At 39.9% G+C, this 18,557-nt stretch overlaps 1 protein-coding gene across 4 annotated transcripts in view; it reads left to right on the forward strand.

Annotated features, from left to right (window-relative positions):
- LOC111582286 (glucocorticoid-induced transcript 1 protein) overlaps nucleotides 1–18,557 on the forward strand; it is a 26,557-nt gene continuing 8,000 nt past the window's right edge. For 2 of the 4 annotated variants that reach the window (XM_055013476.1, XM_023290893.3), the window contains exons 1-8: nucleotides 1–157; nucleotides 305–675; nucleotides 5,085–5,233; nucleotides 10,922–11,011; nucleotides 13,370–13,495; nucleotides 14,292–14,429; nucleotides 17,115–17,304; nucleotides 18,425–18,545. In XM_055013476.1, the coding sequence (XP_054869451.1) occupies nucleotides 369–675; nucleotides 5,085–5,233; nucleotides 10,922–11,011; nucleotides 13,370–13,495; nucleotides 14,292–14,429; nucleotides 17,115–17,304; nucleotides 18,425–18,545 (1,121 nt within the window). In that variant the 5' untranslated portion in view covers nucleotides 1–157; nucleotides 305–368. The remainder of the gene's footprint in view (nucleotides 158–304; nucleotides 676–5,084; nucleotides 5,234–10,921; nucleotides 11,012–13,369; nucleotides 13,496–14,291; nucleotides 14,430–17,114; nucleotides 17,305–18,424; nucleotides 18,546–18,557) is intronic. The other 2 variants (XM_023290896.3, XM_023290897.3) reach the window with 2 other exon arrangements.

An 18,557-nucleotide genomic window follows, 5' to 3' on the forward strand; every position in this document is an offset into this window, starting at 1 on the left:
CTAAACAACTGTCATTTAGAGTGAGTGGACAGGATGGGGAAGACGCAGCAAGAGCTGGAAAACACGAATTAAACGTTTTGAGAAGTATTGAAAACTACTTTTAAAGTTACCCATGTTATGGCTGCAGTTTACCACGGCATGTGTTAGTGTCTTACAGGTAAGTTTATCACAAAATAATCCGTTTTGGAGCTTTTTTTCCTCGAGCGCATGAGTTGATTTTTTTTAAAGGAAGCTAACGTTTTCTTTTTGCTAACAAGCTAATGTTTATCTTACCGCCCCCCTCCCTCACCATCTCCTCCTCCAGAGAAGCAGCAACTTTGGCAGTACGTGTTTTTTACTGCGATAAGAATTACAGCCACTTTCGGAGGATGTCGGCCCCTAGCAACTCGCTTCAGCAGCCGAGGGTGAGACGCAGCAATACGGGTTCCCCCGGCTCGTTCAACAACAGCAGCTGCCGTTTGCACCCCATCCGTGCCACCGTACCATACCAACTCCTTCGTGGGGGTCAGAGCAGCCCAACTCGGGCTCAGACCCTGTACGGAGGGGCGACGAACAGCCGGGGCTCAAGTCCCCCCTCCAGTCCGACACTCAGTTCAGGAAGTGCAAATGCTAAACAGAGACTGTCCCCCGAAAATAAGGAATCGTCCTGTCAACCAGACTCTCCAGTTTCGCGAGGTAAACGCACATATTTTTAACTGTTTTGCATTACAGGCCTAAACTGCCATATCACCACGTGCGTTTGTCTTATTCTAACTTGCCACGGTAACTTTTGTTCCTGCTACTTCTTATACAGTCATGCAGATTAAGTGTGAATATTGTAACTGTGTCAAATTTGGGTCAGATATTATATTTGGGAGGGTAGTGTGCAAGCCTGGAGTAAGACTTGCAGGCTTTATGCATTAGCCAGTGCATTAGGTATTTAGATTATCAACAGACAATTAGGCATTCAAAAAGAGGATAGACTTTAGCATTGGCTCCCTTTTTTCATATAGATTTGGACGAGGAGGAAGAGCATTAGCAGAAAGACATGCTTACAGTTGTAAACGGGCCACGTCACTACCAGAAAACGCAGGGCTGTGTGAATGGTCAGGTGTTACCTATTCTGACCTTCCTCCATGCACATGGCATGGAGTACGCAACACATCCAGAACACATGCTAATCCTCACCATGTTGCCTTGCACATGGATATCAGTGCCCAGCCTTATGTTGTTTCATGTCATGTTCAGCTGATCTTCTGAGACCATATGGAGACACAGTAAAGCAGGATATTAGACTTTGGGCAGCTCTAAATCAGCATTTCCCAGTGCTGCACTATATCTTTTCTATGTGATTGCGTCTCCGGCCAAATATCAACACTGTGGCCATTTATCGGTAGCAGTTTGCTGGAAGAGTGTTGCTTTTTTTCTCTCACCCCAGTGCTTCTGTATAGAACACACATAACCACACACTGTCTGGCGAGTGTTTGAAGAACATTGTGTGAATACAGCTCCCTTTTCCAATATCTAAAGACAAGAAACGGACTCATTCTACCTCTTTTAACCTCAGTGGGTATTTCTACATCACCGACTGAATTGGTGCTACTTCTATTAGTCACATTTAATAGCCTCTCCCTCTTACCTTTGACCAAAATGGCTGTCCTCTTTTATTAGTGCATCATGGTAGTTATTGTAGAGTTGTGTGTGGAATTTTATGTTTGTGACGTGCTTCACATTCCTCAGTTCTTTGAACGAAATGACCTCCAACCTTGACCAGTGTACCATGCAAGGCAGGAAACGAAGTCTCTTCCATAACAACTGAGTAGGCAGATTTACCAGGCATGATGAATTTCACCCTGTGTTTGGCTGGTTGTTGGTGTTGATTTCCTACCCCAGTGGCATGCCTTGCATACCTTAGTCCTCTGAAAGGAACAACCTCTAACACAGGCCAGTGTCCCATGTCACTGGTGGTGATGGACACTTGACCCTCCATCATGGATATGACCTCACAGTCCAAACACGCAAGAAAGGCCTCAGATGACGACTGTGGTCATATCAGTAAGGATTATCTGGAAGTCACAGATGTAAAATCTTTTGCATTTTCAGGAAAAAAAGATGTACAGCAATTGTAGCAGAATATATGTTTGTTTTTCATCACTGCAGCCCAGTTTTATATGACTGTAGCAGTAATAATGCTTGTCATTTGGTGGAACATTCAGTCCAAAGTGGTAAACACTACCATGAGTGTTGGTTCCAGAACATGTGAATGCTATATTAGACTGCACTGGGTTCAGATGGTTTTAGGACTTAGACTGATGATGAAGGACAGAGTCAAGAGTATTATATTCCACATTATGACCTTTTAGGTCGACCAGTATGACATCATCCTCTTACCACACTATCCCAACAATGAAAGTCCTGCTCTCTGTCAAAATGCCAGCTGTGCTGAAACAGCCCTGCTTCATTGTCAACCATTCAAACTGCAGCGTAGGACTAAATTTGAAAATGAATGTGGTGTCTAAATCAGTCAACTGCAGTGATACTATGCTGTGTTTTCTGTACTTTTATTTGTCTCTACATAACATTTTGAAGCACTGGTAAGGATTGCACATGTCAGTCCACATTTATAAAAGGTGGAATTGTTAGCACTCTGAGCACATGTTCAACATCCATCATCTATTAAGATGCATTGAAACTGGTTCTTACTAGCTTGTTGAGAAAGCTGCCCTCTGGATGAACTGATAATTAATAATTCTAACATGACATATCCTGATCCGCTGAAGGACAGATGAACAAACTCATAACTTTAGCGGATCATTGAAAAGTTTAATGTCATCATTCATACTGTGTGAAAGCATGGTACCACCTCAAATTTCTGCTTGCAATTAACCACCATTTTAACAGCTCATGCAGAACATTGTTGTACTGTACCATAATGCGTTTCACTTACTATGCTATAAAATCAGCAGATCCTCACATTGAAGTGGTTGGAACCAAATCATGTTTGATGTTTTTGCTTATGAAATTACAAATTACAAGTAACTGATTAAGTTTTTGCCAGTGCACTTTTGCTAATCAACTGATTGTTGAAAGCACAAATCTGTTGGACAAATAATGAGTTGTACTAGTAAATAGTATATGAGGAAAGTAAAAGTAGTATTTATTGTTTATAGTGTCCTTGAACCTCTGTTTAACAGTGACTAAGTTTAACCGTTTTAAGAATAAGGCAATTCTGTGTTTGCTTTTTAACTTTGTAGGCAATGTGAGCCATTATAACAGATTTAACTGAAGTGATTGTGCCCAAAAACATGTTCAGAATCCATCAGTTTTCTTAAAATAATTACACATGGTCTTCCAGGTATAGCTTTAATATGAACTACAATTCTAGCTTCATTTAATCAAGCATTGCTGAAATCCTGAGAATGCAGTGTTTTTAGTCTATCATCCTAAGACCAAGCTAAATTATTGGGATTTTCTTTTTCAGCCAGTGTCATGCAACCTTGTGAAAACCTACAGGAAACTGTTCTGCTATGGTTTACTGATTTGGACCACATGTTTGTTTTCGCATTTGCTTCTGCCCTACACTTAATAAACCACCCATTTATCCCTGCAAATGTGGAGACTTTTCACAGCTTGCTGAATGTCCTATGAAGGAAAGTTCTTATTAAAATTCAACCTGAAAATATTCCTTTAATATCACATACACTACTTACTTACCCCTGAAATCAGCAGATGGACTGCTTTGATATCTTGGCTTCTTTCACACTGTTTCTTTTTTCTCATCAGGAGATTATTCTAGTCTGGCAAGTAGGGAGAGGATGGAAAATAACCACAATCCCAGTTCTGAGAGCACTGGCTTGGCCTGTATCAATATTGATGGAAATTTAGCCTGCTTCCTTTGTCTACAATGCTTCAGGGAATTTTACTGTAGCCCAGTAAGCTTACTTAGGCAATACCTTTGGGTGGGTAGGCCTGTATATTTTGTGAACAAAGAACAACAATGAACGGCTGTGTAGTTGTACGAGGAGAAGGGTGCCTCATGTAGATAGTTTAGTCTGTGTGTTGTGTGTGCTCATGCTGGAAAGGCCCTTGCTTTATCCCACTCTGGCAAGAAATGGAGTAAATAAACATACTTCCTGCTCATTCTTAATTTTCTTTATTCTGCTTTTAATATGGAAATGAAGAAACTTGCATCTGATTTTAGTGATCAAACAATGTGTAATTGAGGCTAATAAATTTAATTCAGTTCTAACTGCAATCTCAAAATGCTCTGAAGCTAATATTTTTGTGTTTGCATGTTTTGTTTTCTCTCTTTTTTTACTGCGTGTCTCTGCAGGAATGTTGAGTGGATGCAGGCAGTATCGATGTGCATTGTGGTGTGGTTGTTTATGAGTTCTTATGTGGGTGGTGTGTGCTTAACTGCTCTAGCTCACAGCAGATTGCTCTCATAATATCAGATACTCCTGCTCAGCCATTTACATTTGCTTCAGGCCTCATCTGTCAAGCCTGCTCTTTGCTCTGCTCTAATACTTATGAAATTAGAAAATGAGTCCATACTTGAAAAACAAGAAGAGACTGTAAGGAAAAGTGTTCTCTTATAAAACATGATGAATTGCATTAGTAGTACAAAGCTAAGGGTACTGTTTTCATGTACTATTGCTGGAGGCATGGTATAACTTTTTTTTTTTTATCCAGGGACCTAAATAACAGCTCATTCTGTAATTGTATGCTTCTAATCTTGTAATGTGATGATCTACCTACAGTCCCTTCTGTTCTTACAGCAGCATGTAGTTTAAGAAACCAGGTCAACAAAACTAACCTATTTTGGCATGCTTTGATTATGCAATTGCTCTTTGATTGAGGTTGTTTTACATGATTCAGTTTGAAAAAATGAAACCCGTAGTATGGCCCCCAGTTCTTGGCTGCATGTTTGCACTGAGAGATTTATTACATTCGCATTTTAGTATCCCAAGTTTAACTTGTTTTTAATGACACAATCAAGAAAGTCAAGGAATATCTAAAAATGCCTCAGGGTACATGGGCGTATTGCTCACATGGGACTGATGCCTACTGTGCCTTATTTTGTTTTATTCTTTCTCAATTCACAGCAGAAAAGTCCAAAGTACAGGTGCGGAGTTCCAGTGCTATCCGACGAGCATCTTCCTTAGATGCTATCACAGGGCCATACCTCACTGGCCAGTGGCCTCGGGACTCGCACGGACCCTACCCTTCCTGTATGAAAGACAAAGCCACACAGGTACATACCATTCACAAGAGCCTATCTTGGCTATGAGCCCATAAGGGCTTGTTCAACACTCAATACTCTTTTCTCAACACTGTTGTCTTTTGCTTTTACTCAGTGTTAGCATGCACATTACAATACTTTGTAAGTTCAGCAGCCAAAACTGAGTTTCACAGACTTTCTCTAGACATTTTTATGTCCACAGTCTTTGCCCTCACCTGATGTTCTCGAGACAGTTGTTCATCTTTTATACTGAAGATTACATGAGGAAGTTTTCGTTCAAGTTGAGCAGTAGAAGTGCTTCACCTGTGAGTCACACGACATTGGTAACATAAATTTACAAAGTAGCTCCTCCCACTTTGTAAATTTATGCCACTGTAACTCATTGTGATTAAAAATGTTCATGTTAGGATTTTAAAATATTGTGAAATGTTAACATATTCAACATAGTGATTATGAGCAGCTGCAGCACACATGGCTGAAAGAGAGAGTGGTTGGTGCTATAAATGCGCCAGCCCCTGCAAGTGTGGAGGTGCCCCCCTAGAAGAATCCTTCAGACAAAAAGGAGAAGCCCTGTATTCTATCACAAAGGCCACATCTGTTGTTGTTTTGTAATCAAATTAATCTTGGGACGAAATGCGTAATAAGCTGTCTGATTTTGTTCAGCAGGTGACTATTATCGATGAATCATCACAGGATCTTCAGCGTCAGCTGGTAAAAGAAATCTTTACAAGTTCAGAAAAGAGTCAAAAGGCTCCACTAGTTATATTCAGCAGGGGATGTGAGATAAAGCTCACAGCACAATGAGCACATTGCCAAAGTAATGTAATAATCATTAGCTGGATGAATTTCGACAACTGTGGTTTACACTGAATTGAAGTTGATGTAAAGTTTGACAGGAAAAATACCTTAAAATTTCATGATATTATGTTAATGCCATATTGTCCACCCTTTATCAAGAGGGTCTGGTAAATCCCCTAATTAAACACTACCTGTACTGTTCTCCCAGTAAATGATCCCAGTTAAGGCTGCAAGAAATCGTTATTGTTTTTGTCATAGCGGCTGGTAAAGGAGACATAATTACAAACCATGGCAAAAAGTTTTGATATATTAATCTAGTGGCTTTTGGTGGGGTCTCCTGCCAATACAGCCCTAATAAACTTGTGTAAATAGTCTGAAATTCCCCAAGAGAAATATGTTTTAATAAATTCTAACACTTCATAGGGCCTATGTATGGATTTCACATCAAGCCTGACTAGAGTATTCCTGGATAGCAGCCCACACCCTGTAATCTTGCCATGTGACGGAGGGTTAAATGCAGTTTCAAGCTTAATTAGAGCTTAATTTTTGGAAGTTGAGGGTTTGTGGTGGGTTTGTGTTATGAAAGAATATTGAATATGTATGATCATGACTAGGGCTGCTCTCCTCTTTGCTAACAGAAGCCTTTCATGTGTCTGAATGAAGACCGCCAAGCCTCATTTGCATGGGCTTCATCCCTTTAACCCCTCATTCGCCTTGCTTTTCTTTGTTTGTAGGCTGAGGAAATGGTGAGAGGGCCTTGCAAGATTTCTTGAAGTGGCTGTGTGCAAAGTAAACACCTCTAATTACAGGGTTACTATGCAGCATTGGAAAGACTGGTCAAGTATGGAAAGTCAGATAATCAGTTTTTAAGAAAGTTAAATGCATATATATGTAGCCCACTTATAGATTTAAGGGTTTTTGGCGAAGTGTGATATGTGCCTATCCTTGTTACATAACTTCAGTCATACTTTCCAGTCAGTTATCAGTTAAAATCTGATTGAAGGCTGACTAAAATAAAAATCCAGCTCCCAAAGCTGTGGAAATTTGAGTTGGAAAACATGTGGCTCTGTTGTAATAATGTGGGAGAGTTGACAGACTTGACAGTCCTTGAGCGATTAAATGCACAAACTCCCCAAAGGATAGTCAGAGACCACTTCCTGTTAACAAGTTATGCTTGGGCCTGGGTCTTTTTATAATACAGCAACAGCAGAAAGCACTAGACAAAAAGTCCCTGGCCTCTTTTGTTGTGTATTGCTCAAGTTCATGACAGCCTCTTCTTTGAGCTGTAATGTAGCACTGCATGGAGGTGAAGTTGTTTGCACCTGTCCCCCAGGCTATGGTTGAGGCAAGGAGAAATCCCACTGCTTACCACCTGGCCCTCGTGGCTGCACGGCCCGCCTGCCTTTTGTGTGGGAGTTGAGGAGCAGAGGGCCCATACATATGCTAATCACTGTTCCGGGATAGGTCTGCATGCCCTAGGCCCTGTGGTTACAGAACACAGAGAATGTCTGTATGAAGATTAGGGCCTGACACACCAAGCCGACCTCAAAGAACTAGTAGAGACAAAGGCAGGCTGATCAAACAGTTTGTGTTGCCTCACGCCTCCCGTTAAAAGTTGCACTTGAACACAACGGAAAAGCTATAGCTGACTGCCAGCTGACCACTGACATACATGTATGTTTAACATGTACGTAAGAGGAAACAACTAATCAGCGATGTGCATTTGTAATCTGAAAACATGACGGAAAAAACACTAGCTTGCTGTTTGCGTGCCCCTGTGGGGCTGCTTAAACCATGTCATTAAATGCCTGGAATGCAAATTGAGAATATGTCTGATTACAGTTTGAGTTCAAAATGTAAAAATCTTTGCTTTCTTGGCTTATAGCTGCCCATAAAGTCAATAGTGCCAAACACAAGGGACTTAAGACAGAGAGGCAATTAGTCTTACTTTAGTGCTGTATTACATGTTATTTGCCATCACTGATAAAGCAATACCTCTACCGCATATTTGACCTATATAAAAATGTAATGTACAAAAATACCCACCTTGACCTATTGGATTTGTGTCTTGAGGATTATCAAGAGATGTTTATCAATTTTCTGGTATGCTCAGTGATTTCCAGACATGCACAAGATAAAAGATACACAAAATCAACTCACCAAATCCGAACGCATGCTCTTCTCATCTCTAAAACCTACCAGAGGATTGCAGTGGCACTCTGCTTGCATGTCTCGGCATGCAATCAAAACAAACCAGCACAAATTCCACTGCAATTCTATTGAAGCCCAGTCATTGTTTCCGTCTTTTGAACAGAGCTGGATTCTTGAGGATGTTGCCTGCATGTAACCCTTTGGGTGGGAATCACAATAGGAAGCAAGCTGCAGGCTATGGTAGCAGAGTTTTATCTGTACAGCATGCATTATCAGGCACAACACCTGGCACACAACCCAAGCCTGAGGTTCAGAAGCAAGCATGATAAAAGGGCCTCCGAGGTAAATAAAGGTGGGTGTTCCTGTTAACGGAGAGTTTGTTTTCAGGGTATAGAGTCAATAAAGAAAGATAGCATGCAGTATTTTTAACTGTCTGTTGATACCTGTAGGAAAATTAGGAGTATAATTGAAAATTGAGCTATACACCACCACCTGTAGCCTGCTGACGTTATTTTTAATTATTTAGCTTTTTTAGAGTTGACATAAAATTATAGATTTACTTTGGGAGATTCTCTCATGTATAAAATATTACTTTTTTTGTCTGCATGACAGAATGGAATCACTTTAACAGACTGATGAAGCCAGATATGTTGCGCATCTCATGTCTTTATTTACTGTCAAACCATTTTTTGTATACTGATAGTTGATGTCATAACTTTTAACAAAGATGTATTAGTTGTCACTTCCTATTGAAATCAGAAAGGATTCATTTGATTGATAATAACACCCAGACCTGGCAAAAGTTTTTGGACCCCCCGCCCCCTCCACCCCTCCTCCCGAATTTTTTGTTTTGATCAGTTTTGAAAACTATACATATCTCTCACTGAAAGCATTTCACATGAGATACAAGTAGTATGCCCACTTGACTCCACAAAACATCTGTGAGAACTTAGTTTTTCCTCAGCGGTTCAGTCCAAAACTTCATAAAGCCCGTCTGCCCTTTCTAGCAATGTGCATTTTGTATGAACGGATTACGCTGCAGCATCAAGTCCCTCAATGTTTGGCAGAGGCATCAAACGGCACAAGCAGTTCCATAGGCCATGCACAAAATGTTAATGCTAATGTTAAGGCTAGCTACACATCTGCCATCCAGTGTGGCCAAGCACAGTGGTCCCTTTATGAGAGCACAAGCACCCATTTAATTCGCTGTCCTTTTCTGAGGAAACCAGCACCAGGAAGCCAGCGCAAACAGCTTCACGGGTGTTCCTAATTATTCACAGTGTGATATTCCATATCATAGAGCAAGGCTTGTGCGTTAGTTGGAAAGCCATAGAGGTTTTTCTGTTGCGTGGGGTCAAACATAAGGCAGTGTGAAAACACTGACATTTAAGATGTTTCGTACTACTGTGCGGACCATAAAACGTCAGATGTTTGAGGACCAGAGGCACTGTTGATATGCATAATCAGGGGGAAGTATGTGGTTTCAGACAAGCCTATGAAACATCCTCAGTCTGTTTCTGTTTTTGCATTAATTTACATAACTTAACCGTTTCCTTGTTTCTGCAGTAGAGGTCTAAAAGACACTTTCAGTGAGACAGAACTGCCTCTATGCTCTCTGCTAGGGAATTTTTTTTTGTTTGTCAGGTGTTTTTTTGTACTTTTTATTTTTTTTTACTGATGTGCTAACAACACAAAATTTATCTGTAGACTCATTGAAATTGTATAAGCCTAGCATTGTACTGTATTTTTTTGGCAAATCACAGTGGTGTACATAGGCTAAATTGGTATACAGATTCGTGGACATCAACAGCTGAGGAGGGGAATGGTGCAACCCTTGCTAGTAAAGTCCCATGGCTGACAAGGATGTCGTCTTGGCAGGTGTCCACAGACTTTTGGTAGCCTTGTAATTATTTTTTTGAACTGTTTGCTGTCTTAAGCGATAGTAATGGCCAGTGCAGTTTGGAATGTACATCACCGTAGTCTGTAGACAAAGAAATGAGTTTAGTGCAATGCCACTGATGTATTTAAGCTTACTAATGGAAGCAATCAAACATGCTACAAGTTTTGTTTTTCCTATTGAACATAGTTCTTTCCTCAGGGATGGTATCTCATGACTGTTTTCCTCCTTTCATTGATACCAGATTTTCAGCTTTACTGTTGAACACACGGAAGTCATTTCTGTTTTCACCCACATCTTTCTCAACTGCTTATCTAAATATTTAAATTTTAGGCATTTAGTTGCAGCTCACTTCTTGAGTGACCTCACAATGGGAATGGGGTATCACATTAGCCAATAATTGTCTTTAAGCGTCCTTCATCTCCTGCACAAGCGTATATTTACTTTATGTATATCTTAGCACAAATAGGTAGAAGTATGTTTGTATATATGAAAATATCTTTGTGTAAACATATTTTCTAAATATATTTTTAATTCGAAAATGAATATAGAACTAAAATCCAAACGGTAGACCACCCTGCCACAAATCGCAGTAATTGTGGGTTGGTTAATTTTACCCTTTTAGAATGCTGTAATGTTTTCTAATTGCATATTTTTTTCACCCACACACAATGAAAATTTGCTCTTGTATAATACAGGAGTACATGATAGTTTGGTTTGTGTGCGTATGTAGCACAAGACATGTACATTGCATTTAGAACACATTTCCATAGCATGATCTGTGTGTATTTGAGGAAATAATAGAGTTGTGTAACATGTGGTTGTGTGTCAGCATGTGTATTTCTGTGTTTTAGACTCCAGGTCTCTGGATTGACGAGGGAGCAGAACAGGGAAGTCCTCACCAGCGGTCCGCTTCCTGGGGCAGTGCAGACCACCTCAAAGAGGTAGATTCACCTGTCATAACCTTGGTTCTCCCACATCCTGCTTTGGACAAACGCCACGGAGAGTGGATTGACAGCATGGAATAGTTTCAGAATTTGTCTGACACTAAGCTGATCTTAATACATTCACACAGCTAGTTAAAAGAATGTTTTTGTCATTTTTGAGGTTCCTTCCATGCACTCAAAATGTATTTTATTTGTCAGGGTCTGAGGTCAGCCTAAATATTATGCTCCTTAAGGTTGGTTTCCACTCCTGTCTATCTGCTGGGGTTGGTGGCCAACCAGTCAACCACATGGAGTTATAAGGTCTCCAACTCTCCAGACCACAGTCTAAATTTAACTTCCTTCTCCCCTCTGTTCCCCACTTAACTGCAGCCTTTGCATCTCATTATGGCGTGTTGTTTTTGAGAGACAGTGCAGGAGCTCCTCTCAAGGGTGAAATGGCCATATTGTTTCCTCTTCAGTTTGCACCAAGTAAACTCATTTAGGGTAACTCTCATGCTCCTGCATTAAATTAGACATCCATATTTTTCATTTTGTGGCCCAGTAGTAGATCCAAAATATTAACGGCACGCAGATCTATTGGATTTTTTGTTAGCATTGACTTTCCAACCTTGCAAGTACACTTTCAAATACACTTAAAAGCCATTTCCCAGACCTACATTCCATAATATTTCAGGGCCAGAATCAGAATCAGAAAGCCTTTATTGCCAAGTGAGTACATACAAGGAATTTGACTTGCTGTGTAGAGAGCAGTACCTAGCAACAACAGATAGTAAAAGAATAAATAAACAAATATAAATCTGTGAATTCTAAATAAGAAATGCTAAGGGAGGTATAATTCAAGCTTGTAAGAAGTTCATATAAACACATTATTACCTTCAGGTAATACTGTAATGTTCTTTTGATCAAACGGGCTTTACATTTATTTTGTTGAGAGTGTGTCACCACACAAGGCTATGATTACACTTTTCTGATCATGCAAGAAGCATTAGGTTACAGATCTGGATGGCCAGTGATTTCATTTTACTGTTTAGACTTTTATTATGAATAGAAAAGGTACAGAAGAAAACCCACAGTATCCATGTTACACATAGTAATGTCCACAGATGTTAAAGCAAAAACAACTGTAGGCACAGTTTATTAAATGCAGCCACAAGAATTTCATGAAACTTAACTTCTGGCAAACAGAGTCAGCACTGTTTCACTGGATAAAATCTCATCAGATTTAATAAATCACATTTTAGTGTAAACTTAGTCATACACTATAACTAGGCATTCTTGAAAAACTTAGTCTGCATATTTCTTCAGACAATCCCTGTTCCTCAACCAGTACAATCAATAGCATAACACAGCCAGGAAAACCTTTTTTCCCATCCACTGAGATTACATTGGGATTGTCTGGACTTGTCATTATCGACTACTGCGGTCACTAAGTGAATGCAGTGAAGTGCATTCTAGCTCTCTAACCTCTGCGATTACATGTGTGGGAGGACATCTATGAAAAAAGCAAGTCTCTTTGTTGACTGTGTTGCCAGGATTACAAGATCAGCATTGAAGACCACACCTTTGTCTGCACAGTACAACTGCGTCTGTTAGGCTCACAAAGGGTATCCTGTTTTTAGGCTGATACCGGGCCAGATGTAGAAACACCCATTGACCTAACTTGTTTCATCATCAGACATAAAACATGGATTGCATGCACTATACTGACCTGCAACCATATTTAAGTTACTTCCTTGCTTGTGTTGTATTGACTCTCAGATGTACGTGCTTTGGATAAAAGCGTCTGCAAAATAAGTTATGTCAATCTTCAGAAATGCACACAGTACTATATATTTTTGTGATGAAGCCAGGTAGTTCCATTTTTTTCCCCTACCTTTATTAATCCCTAGAGGGAAATTCTGTTTTTCGCATATCCTCCTAATTGGGGTCAGCCACGGTACGGCATCTCTGGAGCAGAAAGGGTTAAGGGCCTTGCTAAGGGGCCCGACAGTGGCCGCATCGGGGTTTGAACCTCTGACCTTTCAATCAGTAGTCCAGAACTTGATCGTTGCGCCACCACTGGCCCACTGCCCCATATTGATATTGTCTTTCCCATTAGAAAATAAATCTTTCAAGGCCTCCTAAACACGATAAAAACAATTTTGTGTGGCTCATCTTAGTTGCTGTAAAAAGTACATTTAAGTTGATTTAAACATGCAGTCAAACACTGCATGTTTCAGATCTGTTATTGTCATGTCAAATTAATACTAGACTGGCAGTTAAATACTTGGGAAGGTAGAGCTTTTCACTCTCTGACTTAATTTATTTCAACTGATGGGAAAAGTTGAAGTTGAAGTGATGTTTCCTTTCTTCCAGCAGATTGCTAAACTGAGACTGCAGCTGCAGCGCAGCAAACAGGTTAGCCGGCAGAGCAAAGACAGAGAGCAGAGCTCACTGCAGCTGCCACAACAGGCGCAGCATGGTGCTGCATGCCAACCCCAGGTGAGTTACTTTTGTCAGTATTCACACCTTGCCTATGTGAGTCATTGGCATGCTCTCTTCGAATTAAAACATGATGCCAAATTCTACCCTGACAGCAGTGATATAATAAGGTAGGTTAGCAGATAAGCAAAAAAACATACAAATGAAACCTACAGTGACCAAACTATATCACAGCTGTTGAAGACAAGAGATTGAATCTAAATATACCTGAAAAAAAAGAATGTTGCTTTCTACATTACTCAGTTAACAGTATTAAATGATTAGTCTGGTTTTACTTTTACCAACTTAAACTAATGAAGAAAATGGAAGTTATAAAACTGTACATTATCATTGTGCAAACTGTTTTAGGAGTTAGTGTAACGTGAAAGTATCTGTGTTTTTTTTAGTGGTGTGTACTGGTCATGATGACATATCTTGCACTGAATTTGACTGAGGTCTAGTTAATTAGTGTCCTTTGTGACCAGTTATGTAAAAAGGAAAAGGGAGATGGCAAAGGAGGAATGTGTCTGGACATGCCCTTTCTCTACTTGTTTGTAGTTCATTCATTTACAGATGCCCAGCAATGTAATCCATCAAGCGTTGTAGTAACATTAACATAAAGCACAGTCATGGCTGTGTTTTTAATGATAGTAATATGTACTGAAACTTAATTCCTCCACCCATTACATATGATGAAACTAGATCAATGATGATGAGGATGATAATGATGCAATACCACAAGCAAATCGTCTAATACAAAATTATCTTGACACGTATGTAATTTTTCCCTTAGTTTTCATTTTCTTTTTCTTTCCAGTACAAAGGAACTTCAACAACCTTGACAACAATCCCTATGACAAAATCCCTCATATGCAGAGTGCCGAGCAGTGTGGAGGGCATCAATCATGAGCTGGAAAATGTGTTCATCAGAGAGGACTGGGAGCAGGGGATACAGGTAGGAATGCATACACACACTGGTGATGGGCGAAGCAGTGATTAAAATAGCTTGTCGTACTTCTTGAACTGCAGACCTATATTGTATGTGATTAACTCGCCAGACATGTTTTGATTTGCAAGAGAGTCTTTCCATCTTTCACTAGTGAGGTTCAGTGTCAGGTCATGCAGCCTTTAAATAGGAGCATCCAAGTGAGGGGAAATGGTTTTTAACAGCTTCTCATAAATGCAACTATTGCAGCTAATCACTATAAAAAAAGATTTACTTATATAGGTTGCATAGTTAGTGAACATCCCGGGTAATTTGTTAACAAATGCTAAAAATGTGTAAAGAAATACAAACTGACTAGTTAAGGATTTATTCCTATTAATCTGGTGTGAGTGCAGGGCTGGCATCGGGGGCAATCTACCCTTGAACACCACCCATTGCAAAACAATTTGCCAAGGCTCTTTTGTCATTCCTACACTCAGTTGATCAAATGTGAATACAGCAAATCCAAAATCTGTGATCTAAACATACACAAGCAAGCATCACTTTCATTAAATCTGTTCCCTGGATCAACACATTACAGGTACTGTACCTTATTAGTCCAATGTCCTGTGGTTGTGAAATTTTGCTAAGTGACATTGATGTCACTGAATCAAAACGCATCATTTCGATTCAGATTGAGTCTTGATGCTTCACATTAGATAATTACTAATTTTGTCTTTTTGTAAAGAACTACTCAGACTTTATTCTAGATACTCAATTTTTATTTATTTTTGTTACATCCAGCAAATGAGTGATGTTGTTTTCTTGATATAAAATTGTATAAAGTGCACATGCAAGTCTAAGCTGTAAAATTACTTCCTGGGTTCACCAGGGATTTTTAAAGCAAAATACTAAAAGTCTAATCTAATTTTAGACATACATGTACAAAACCATTAAAGAATACTGAGACCTACACCTACATGATCATTATGCATATAAAACAAGCTATCCCATACAAGTACGTTCCTTGTCTGCACTAGACTTTTAAATCAAGTACAGACATCCATTTTAATAATTGCTTTGAGCACATACAGGGCAAAAACTGAAAGGCTGCTCACAAATTAATCTGCACTGTTTGTGATGACAAGACATCAGTCTCGCATCTGCACACAGGGAGAGATGGAATGAAGTACTTGACTTCCACAGCCAGAGATAACATCTCATCAACAAACATAAGCAGAGTTCAGATCAATGGCCTGAGTCACAACAGCCCTGTAAACTGTGACTGGTCCACATTGGCAGTAACCATTCACGTCATATACTGTTGTGACTCCATCCATCCATCCATTATCTATACACCGCTTAATCCTCACTAGGGTCGTGGGGGGGGGCTGGAGCCTATCCCAGCTGACTCGGGCGAAGGCAGGGGACACCCTAGACAGGTCGCCAGTCTGTCGCAGGGCTACATACAAGGACACACAATCACTCTCACATTCACACCTACGGGCAATTTAGAATAATCAATTAACCTCAGCATATTTTTGGACTGTGGGAGGAAGCCGGAGTACCCGGAGAAAACCCACGCATGCACAGGGAGAACATGCAAACTCCATGCAGAAAGATCCCGGGAAAGCCGGGACGCGAACCAGGGACCTTCTTGCTGCAAGGCGAAAGTGCTACCCACTACGCCACTGTGCAGCCCCTGTTGTGACTCAATGCTGCTCATATCATCTGTGTTACTTTTTAACTTAATATAACTTTGGTGTGTATATTATGATAACTAATTTTCCACAAAGTAAACATTTGACATATTATTCAGCCCTTACTGAACCACTTACAGCAAATAACCACTGCATAAACATAACACTTAGCAAAGGTGTTTTAATACATTTACTTAGAAAAGGCACAAGATTGATATTTGGATTTTAAGGATAAATACTGTATCATTTAAGTAAGCATGAATGTACTTAAGCTGTCAGTATAGATAGATAGATAGATAGATAGATAGATAGATAGATAGATAGATAGATAGATAGAATCAAAAATAACTTTAGGCTGTGCTTAAATTTCATTACATGCAAACAAACAAGTTTGTACAGTCAGTTGCAATATTGTACACCGTGCAATCAGACAGTAAGGCACATATATTCTCACTTGCTCTGAATTAAAATGCTTAGAGGCAAGGAGACCTGTAAGTCTTGTCTGATGTGGGGTAGTAAACCTTGGCAGGTCTGTAAAACTCCACTTAGAAAGTCGCAGGCACACACACACATCCAGTTTAAACACTTGAACAAACATACACACCACTACAGATTTACAGCCTGCTGTGCACTGAGCCTTTTTTTCTGCTCTCCCCTTTGAATCAGCTGTGCCAAAGCAGAACGCTCTGCACATCACACTTCATCTACCGTCAAGTGCTACCATCTGGTGTGGTGTTTGCTTCTCCAATTGCCCTTTAAACAGACATACAAACACACCATAGGCCTTTTTAGCTGCAGCGATTCTTAGATTTGGAACATTTTAGCTCCAGTGAGTGAGCAGGTAGCATGTTGCACAGGATCTTTTTATTAGTTTGAGTGAGTGGTATAGAGAAATAATTGTCACCTTTGAGTTTTTAGTGTCTCTAATCAGTAAGCACCACCATTTTACCCTTTTAGGATTCATGTATGTTAATGCCTGATTTCTCACCAGCTCCTCTGCATTTTGTCCTCATAGGCCATGGATGCAGTAGATGGCCGCCGTGCCCCCTTCCCACCACACCGCTACAGCAACGGTGGGGAGACACGTGACACGGACACACAGGCCCCTTCAAGTGGTGAATCTAGCCCGTCGCCTCGCCCCTGCAGCTCTGACCACCTCCAGTCCCCTGAGGGAAGCCCCTGCTCTGCTGAGGAAATCGACAAAGGTGCGCCTTCACAGCTGACCAGATGCAGCTGTCTGGTTCAGTGAATTCATCATCTGAAAGTAGTTGTTTCTGGGCGTTTGTAGATAATCTCACAGTTTTTCTCACTGTGGGCTCATTTTTCAGACATAAAAGTCTGAACCTCAATGGAAACGGCACAATAGATAAAAGTAGAGAGAACTCAAGTGTCTTTTGTGCTGTATGGCACAGCTACTGCCATAAATTATTAAAAAACAAAAGTTGAGCTTCTTCAATTATTTATTGAAAAAAATTGGAATCAGTATATACATTTAATGTGCTCACAGGTGGAAGCTCGACATAAGATTTATTTTTTACTACGTGAACTTTAAATTTGTTTCCATAATTATCTCCTACCTCCTCTGTGTAAACACAACCTGCAGTTCAGCTGAACAGTCCCTGAGTTTTTGTCATGATTGTTGGTTGCAGCTGAATCACTAATGGCTTCTTGGCTGCACTGAGGACCACATGATTTTTTGTTTTATTTTTAAAACTATGTAGAATGAAGCTATGAATGGAATGGTGGATTTTTGCCATTTATTTTTTCTTAGTTTTTTTTTTTTTTTTTTTTTTTTTTTTAAATGTACACTTCAAACCCACTGGCAGGCTTTTTGGTTTCAGAGGGCTCCAGGAGAATGCAGATTTTACTTTTCTCTGTTTATTGTTTTTTGGGGAGCACTACAGGCTGCAGAGAGCTGTTTGACATCTTGACATGTGATAAGTTGACTGAAGTGTCACTGTTCCTTGAGGCTAAAGACTACAAGTTTTAAAAAACATATATATATATAAAACTAATCACCTAACTGTCAAGTTGCAGTGACTAATGATGGTGCCAGGTTTTGCCACCAAAAAGCAGTAGAAAAAAGACTGGTTTGGCTGCATAGATTGGATTTTTTTTTTTTTTTTTTTGTGCATTAGATTGTCTGACATAAGTCTGCTAACATTACAGTAGAGCTGTGGATGCTAAGAAAAATGTGTCACTTTGCGTTATATAAAGCCATTTGCTGATTAAGGATTAGTACCAAAAACATTTGTGGTGAAACTTTTCAAACGATGGGCAGTTCTACTTTAAGCAAATTGTCGCTTTTCTTTTCTTTATTTGCAGACGGTGTGTGTAGTTCTCCTCTCCCCAAGTTTGCCACATCTCCCAAACCTAACAACAGCTATATGTTCAAACGGGAACCTCCAGAGGGCTGTGAGAGGGTCAAAGTGTTTGACGAGTTAGTGTGAGTATTTGT

This window comes from Amphiprion ocellaris, chromosome 9 (genome assembly GCF_022539595.1).
Source record: "Amphiprion ocellaris isolate individual 3 ecotype Okinawa chromosome 9, ASM2253959v1, whole genome shotgun sequence".
Taxonomy (NCBI): domain Eukaryota; kingdom Metazoa; phylum Chordata; class Actinopteri; family Pomacentridae; genus Amphiprion; species Amphiprion ocellaris.